The 7,745-nt window shown below is 42.8% G+C and overlaps 1 protein-coding gene across 2 annotated transcripts in view; it reads left to right on the top strand.

Annotated features, from left to right (window-relative positions):
* Positions 1 to 3,375: 3,375 nt before the first annotated feature.
* SNX6 (sorting nexin 6) overlaps positions 3,376 to 7,745 on the top strand; it is a 59,663-nt gene continuing 55,293 nt past the window's right edge. For both annotated transcript variants that reach the window (XM_072838236.1, XM_072838235.1), the window contains exons 1-2: positions 3,376 to 3,498; positions 3,655 to 3,702. In XM_072838236.1, coding sequence (XP_072694337.1) covers positions 3,493 to 3,498; positions 3,655 to 3,702 — 54 coding nt within the window. In that variant the 5' untranslated portion in view covers positions 3,376 to 3,492. The remainder of the gene's footprint in view (positions 3,499 to 3,654; positions 3,703 to 7,745) is intronic.

Below are 7,745 nucleotides of genomic sequence, written 5' to 3'. Positions count from 1 at the left end.
GATAAAAGGAATTAAACAGTTTTCTTCTAAATCTAATTAAATAATCACTATTTCATATTTTAAAATGTTTTCTTCTAGAAAAATACTTGGGTTTTTTTTTCATTTGTTTTTAAAGATTTTGTTTATTTATTCATGAGAGACACAGAGAGAGAGAGAGGCAGAGACATAGGCAGAGGGAGAAGCAGTCTCCATGCAGGGAGCCCTATGTGGGACTCGATCCCAGGACTCCAGGAACACGCCCTGGGCTGAAGGCAGGCACTAAACTGCTGAGCCACCCAGGTGCCCTAATACTTGATTTTTTTGTTTGACAAAAATGTTCAAAGCAAATACATTTTTTGATTTTCAAAATTTAAAAGTGACTTTATTATTCTCTAAAAGTTTATTCTTCTCTAAAATCTTCCAATACATTTGATTTTGAAGCACACTATTGGGTATCTAATCCCAATTGTAATATTTTATTTTCATGTAGTTAAATCTATATAAAGTAATCAGATTGCAATTTTTGCTCAAAAACATAATTTGCTCATGAAATTTATATAGAAAAAAAGAAAAAAAGGAATTTATATAGAAGTAGGCAATCTCATAAAAATCTATTAAAACAAGAAGAAAAATAAATCATTTGGTTAAAAGTACTAGGGAAGCAGCTCCTGGGTGGCACAGGTAGTTAAGCATCTGACTCTTGATTTCAGCTCAAGTCATAATCTCAGTATCCTGGGATTGAGCCCCATGTCAGGCTCTATGCTAGGTGTGAGCCTTTCTGGGATTTCCTCTCCCTTTCCCTCTGCCCCTCCCACTCATGCTGTCTCTCTCTCTAAAATAAATAAATAAAACTTTTAAAAATAAAAAGTACTAGACAAGTAGTTCAGCTTTAATATCTTCTTTATTTTTATTTTTTAAGATTTTATTTATTTATTCAGGAGAGACACAGAGAGAGAGGCAGAGACATAGGCCGAGAGAGAAGTATGCTCCCTACAGGGAGCCCGATGCAGGACTTGATCCCGGGACCCGGGATCACACCCTGAGCTGAAGGCAGACGCCCAACCGCTGAGCCTCCCAGACGAACTTTGATTTATTTTATAAGTAGCAGAAAAATCTGTTATGTGAGCTGATTTTAATTTCTTTTCCTTTGTTTTTTGTGGGTTTTTTAGGTTTCTTGAAAATACTTTTTTTTTTACTTTCTTTTCCTTTGATATGCCTTAAATTCTGTAATTGCTTTTTTGATACTTGCTAGTATCAGTTACTGATAATTCCTTCTTATCATTTACAAAATATAGTTTGAGACCTTTACCCGGATAGGTAGGCTCAGGTATTAATGAATAACTTTATTGTTTCATGGTTGGGTTCTCTATTCATGTGAGTTTTCAGCTATTGATTTTCACTGCAGTGATTACTAAATGTCCTTGTTGATAATTTTATTTGGCTACTTATATTTTAAATCTTGTTTTTCAGTAGTGAATTCTTTTTTTTTTCTTTTCTTTTCTTTTTTTTTTTTTTTTTTTAGATTTTATTTTATTTATTTATTCTTGAGGGACACACAGCAAGGGGCAGAGACACAGGCAGGGGGAGAAGTAGGCCCCTCGAAGGGAGCCTGATGTGGGACTCAACCCGGGAGCGGGATCACACCCTGAGCCAAAAGCAGATGTTCAACTGCTGAGCCACCCAGGTGTCCCTAACTAGTGATTTCAAAGTTTTGACATTTGATAATTTGAGTGTTTCTGGACTTGGCTTAAGTGTTGAAACTCTTGGTTAATGATCAGAGACATTTAGGTGGTCCTAGGTGGCTCTTCTCAACCTTTGTTCGCAGGAGACACTTGCCCCTCCTCCTAGTTCTATGCAAAGCCTACCCATTAATTGTAGCTCCACTCCTCTCTCCATCTAGGAAGAAGAGTTCTACAGGCATTACCTTCAATCCCAAAACAAATCATTAGGAAATATTAGCACTTTTCATCAGCAACAAATTACCAAAACATTCCTCCTGACACCTCATCACACTACACTGACACCACATGATGCCTCATGACTCTCAGTGAAAAAAACACTACTTCAGTCGTTATTACAATGCACTGGAAAACAAGAAACAAAAGACAAAAAATAAAGACACCCCCCGCCCCCATCAAATTGGAGAGTAATCCTTGCTTGGGCAGTAACGTAATTTTTCTATACCTCTGTTCTCCTTACATACAAAACGAAAGCTACAAGAAGTTCTCATGAAAATATTAATAGTTTAACATTATTGTTTTGAGAGCTTTGACTCAACAAGATAGGACAGAGCGCCTGGCAAAATAGGGAGAGAATCAAGTGTGGAGGGCCTTAAATGCTAGGTGGAAGAGTTGGACCTTCATATGATAAAGATGCATAAAGATTACTGAACAAGTTAGCACCCTTATCATGGATATCTGTGTCTTAGGAGGAAAACTGGCAGCAGGATATAGAATGGAGGAGAGAGAGATAGAAATAAGGAAAGTTAAGAGAGTATTGCAAAAGTCCATACAAATACTGAGGGTAATTGCTGTGGAAGGGAAGAGACCCATTGTTGTGGACTGGGACCAATTTAAGAGATAAGACAGATAATCAATTAAAGACCAAATAGAATTTGTTACTAAAGGTGTGACGAGTGATGGAGGGGAAGGAGAGATCTGAATAGGATTTTGAGGTTTCTGGCCTGAAAAATGTAAAGATGCTGATGCCATTAAGTGACTGAAAGCACAAGGATGGTGTATGCGCGTGCGCGTGTGTGAGTGCATAGCAGGTGACATGGGGCAAAGGTTAAGGAATGATTTTGTTGCATCTTTTAAATTGCCTGTGGCCACTCCTGTGGTGCTGTCCCCCTGGACAGTTAGAGTAGGTCTGGAGGCACTTGTTCACATAAAGGAAAGGCGCACTCTTGTAACGCGGACAGCTCAGCTCATCTTTATAGTCCACAACCATTAGTGCCCCAACCCCTGAGGTGTTATTACCTCACCAACAGTAAAAGCTTGATTACAGCTGACTGTGCGGAGGCCCTCAGTTCCCACAATTTCTATGGGCAAAATATTAATTGTGATTAATTACCGCGTGGCATAACACAAAAACTAGACGATTTATTGTGGCTTCTGGAGCGCGCTTGCTTGGTTTGTTTTTTTTTTTTTTTTTTTTTTTTTTCCGCTGCAGCCCTGAGGGAAAGGAAACTGGACGGCTCCCCAGGTGGCACTCGGCCCTTCCGGGTCGGAGCCGGCCGGCCGCGACCTGCCGGCAGCCATGTGGGCCTGGGCCTGCGGGCCCTTTCCGACCCGGCGCCGCAACCCTGGGCCGAGGGCCCAGCCTTCCTTCTTCCCGCGGCCAGCGGGCCCCGGGCCCCCGCACAGGGCGGGGCGGGGCGGGGCGGGGCGGGGCAGGCCCTCCGAGAGCCCGCCCCCTCCTGCCGCCACCAGCCCCGCCCCTCCCTCTACAGCCGGCTCCCTCCGGCCCCGCGGTGCGGTGCGCGCCTGCGCTGGCCCTCGCCTCGGAGCAGCCATGATGGTGGGTGTTCTCAGCGGTGCCGAGCCCCGGGCGCGCGGTGGGGGCGGCGGGCGCGGGGCGGGCGCGGGGGCCGCGCCGGCCTAGCACTAATGTCTCCCTTTGTGTCTCCCCAACTCCCATCTTTTCCTTGGTGCGCCGGGCCCGGCGACCCCGCAGGAAGGCCTGGACGACGGCCCCGACTTCCTCTCGGAGGAGGACCGCGGAGTAAGTTCTGCCTCCTTCTCGCTCGTGGGACCCTTCGGCCCCCCGCCTTGGCCCCCGGGTGTGGTACCGGGCAGGGTCCCCGGTCGCGCGGCACCTTCTCCCCGGCGTCCTTTCGGTTTCCTCGCTGCACCGCGCCCCGCCCTCTTGCAGCCGTTCCTCCCTCGGGGCCGCTCGGTTCTGATTTCCCCGAGACCCACGGCCGCTTACTTGTCCGCCGCCCCGACGCTGACCTTCTGTTGGACCCCCCTCCCCTGGCCGGCTCGGGGCGCAGGGGGGGAAGTAGAAGTGGAGGCCGGAGCTGGAGCCTTACCCCCGCCCCCCGACACTTCGGGGGCTCTGAAAACCCATTTTCAGACCTTCGTGGCGGCACCCTCAGTTTTCTCCCTCTGTGGACCTCGAACCCGTGCCGCCCACTCTTATCTTCTAAAACGGATATAGTACAAGCTTTTTCTAAATTACCCTTTTGCAAGGAATTTTGCAGTTGCCGAACCTTAACTCTTCTCCAGTATCCTACGAGATTGTGCAAAGTACTGGAAGCTTAGGGTACCTTAACGTTTCTTAATGTCCAAAAAATACATCTTTTACGGAGTTCTCTTGGTGGTTTGAGGTCAGTTGCATGCTACTTAAGAAAGGAACCCCAGGGCTCCGATTCCTCCCTCCCACTCTCTCCCCTCATTTGCCCTGGCTGAAGGGTGGTAATCTATATAGTGCCTTGTACAAGTGAGCACTTGAAAAATACTGATAAATGATTGCAGCTCAGTAAGGTTCCTTGGGTCCATCACATTTAACAGCCTGCACTTCAGTTTTCCATTTTGCCTTTACTTATTCATGTTAGTTAATGTGAGAGATACATCAGTCGATTTTTGGCAGCTGGTAAAAATATTCTTGTAGGATATTTTTTAAATAAAAAATGAAGTATTTAGTATTAACTGATGAGGATTTTTGTTTTTGTTTTAAGATTTTTATTTATTCAGGAGAGATACACAGAGAGGCAGAGACACAGAGGAGAAGCAGGCTCCATGCAGGAAGCCTGATGTGGGACTCGATCGTGGGACTCCAGGATCATGTCCTGGGCGGAAGGCAGACGCCAAACCGCTGAGCCACCCAGGGATCCCCATTAACTGATGAGTTTTATAAATCTTTCAAGTAGAAGGATAAGGAGGGGGCTGCATTCTTTTATAAATGATGTTTTAATTTCTCAGTTTACACAAAAGCATCATTTAGAATTTCTAGTTAGTGTGAAAGCATCATATAGGTTTTCTGGTTATTTCTAAAAAGTTTAGTCTCTAATAAGTTTTTAAAAACTCTGTGGAGGGCAGCCCAGGTGGCTCAGCGGTTTAGCTCCGCCTTAGGTCCAGTGAGCCGGGATCGAGTCCCACATCGGGCTCCCTGCATGGAGCCCTCTGCTTCTCCCTCTGCCTGTGTCTCTGCCTCTCTCTCTCTCTCTCTCTCTCTCTCTCTCTCTCCCCTCTCCCCCTCTCTGTCTCTCATTAATAAATAAATAAAATCTTTAAAAAATAAAAATAAAAAATATATAAAAACTCTGTAGATGTGTATCTGCATCTTCTGAGATAAGACATTAAAGTTAGATGGGCACTTTAAAAATTACGTTTTGGATTTTAAAATAGGGAAGCCAGTAGATTTGCCATTTCCTAATGAAAGGAGATGAATTGATTATAGTACAGTAAACTGATTTTTTTTAAAGATTTTATTTATTCATTCATTCATTCATTCATTCATTCATTCATTCATTCATTCATGAGAGACACAGAGATAGAGAGGCACAGACAGGCAGAGGGAGAAGCAGGCACCATGCTGGGAGCCCGACGTGGGACTCGATCCCAGGTCTCCAGGATCAGCCCTGGGCGGAAGGGGGCGCTAAACCGCTGAGCCACCCAGGGATCCCCTAAACTGATTTTTCTAATTGTAAAGCAGTTGGCATTCTTTCTTTGGATAACTTTGTTTCTAATTTTGTGGTCTACCAGCAAAAGCAAACAGGATTTGCTCTCTGGTAAAATCTGACTAATAATATTCAGTAGAAGTGTTAATTTTTGGAGTATTTATGCTGATATGAAAATATTTTTTGGTTAACATTCACGTTCATTGCTTTATGCCTTTGGTAAAATTTGTTTATGAAACTCGAAGCACTTATGTAATGTGTCTAAAAACTTTTTTCATGTATTATAAAATTAAAGGGAAAGGGAGACAAAGAGCATGCCTGACCAGGAGGAAGTGAAAAAACATTACCATGAATTACAAAGCATTTAGACTGCCATGGTGAATATGTATTTATGTGCAGTTCTTCCTTATTTTTGTCCTGTGGAACTGGGTGAATCATAGTAATAATTATAGGTGGGCATTGTCTTAAGGACTGTATAAGCATTGTTTCATTATATCCTCTAATTATCCTTGTGAAACTTTTAGTATTCACCTTTTACAGATAAGAAATCTGAACCTTGAAGAAATTAAGTAAGCGGTGTAAGGTCACACAACCAATGAGTGGGAAAGGTAGACTTGAAACTAAACCATGTTTCTGATATCAGAGCTAATACAAGTGTTTCTCAAAGTGGCCTTGAAACATTTGCTTCAGAATCACCTGGGGTGTTTGGATAACGAAACAAAAGTTTCTGGGTCCTGCTATAGTAAATCAGAATCTCCTGAAGTAGGGAGAAGGACATTTTACTTTTTAAAATATTTTTTTCTTTTTCTTTTTCTTTTTTTTTAAATCCAGTGTAATTGCTATACACTACTTTTTCAGCAAACAACCAGGAATATTCTGTTGTGCACTGAAGTTTGCTTACAGCAATACAGAAATATCTGGCCTGTTTAAGTTTCCTTATATTGTGTTTGTTCTGATAGAAGTAGACTGCCATAATTAGAACTTTTAGACATTGTACTAAAAGTTTAGGTTATCTTGATCAGCCTTTTGAGAAAGTCTTGATAGAGAAAAAGCATGAAGTGCATATATTGATAAGAATTTTGATATAGGGATCCCTGGGTGGCTCAGCGGTTTAGTGCCTGCCTTTGGCCCAGGGCAAGATCCTAGAGACCTGGGATCGAGATCAGTCCCATATCAGGCTCCCGGCATGGAGCCTGCTTCTCCCTCTGCCTGTGTCTCTGCCTCTCTCTGTGTGTCTTTCATGAATGAATAAATAAATAAAATCTTTAAGAAAACAAAGAATTTTGATATAAATCACAGATTCAAAATAATGCAAGCATTTCATACAGAGTAGCGAGTAAGCAAAACTAAAGGCAACATTTTTAAATACATTCTTAAGCAGCCTTCAATTTTCATCAGGATATTTGGCAGAGAAGAGAATCTTACAGCCTCAACAAAATATTGTTATGTGAAAAACTTTTTTAAAAAGCAGGCTTTAAGAAATACACAGTATTGAAAATTACTGGCCACTCTTCAGCCATACCTCTACATAATAGGCTATTTTTTCCCCAAAATGAAGGACAGTGACATATTATTTAGTAAACAAATGAGCCCTTTGAACTGGACACATTTTGCTCTGATGTGCTTGTTAAATAAGAGCAGTGGGTGCCAGTGTGATGGAATAATTCTCTTAGCATTTGATTTTAATTCTAAATATATTATTCATTGTTTTCAAAATTACTTCAGGTGGAGTAAAGACACCTCTCCTGGATTCTAGCTTTGCTCCTCTCTCTCTGTTCCTTATCTTTGTCATGTTACCATTTTCCGGTCATGCAGGCAAGAAACTTCTGAATCCTATCCTTCATCTCCATATTAGAATAGTCACTGAGGCCATTTAATTTCTTTCTTTTTTTAAAAAAAGATTTTATTTTTATTTTATTTACTTATGAGAGATACAGAGCGAGAGAGAGGCAGAGACACAAGCAGAGAGAAGCAGGCTCCATGCAGGGAGCCCGACATGGGACTCGATCCCCTCGATCCCGGGTCTGCAGGATCACGCCCTGGGCTGCAGGCGGGCGCTAAACCGCTGCGCCCCTGGGGGTGCCCGAAGCCATTTAATTTCATCTCAAAAATGTTTATCCCATCTTTCGTTTGTATGGCCCCA

This window comes from Canis lupus, chromosome 9, assembly GCF_048164855.1.
Source record: "Canis lupus baileyi chromosome 9, mCanLup2.hap1, whole genome shotgun sequence".
Taxonomy (NCBI): Eukaryota; Metazoa; Chordata; class Mammalia; order Carnivora; family Canidae; genus Canis; species Canis lupus.
Note: the sequence above shows the minus strand (reverse complement) of the source record. Positions and strands in the feature narration are given on the sequence as shown.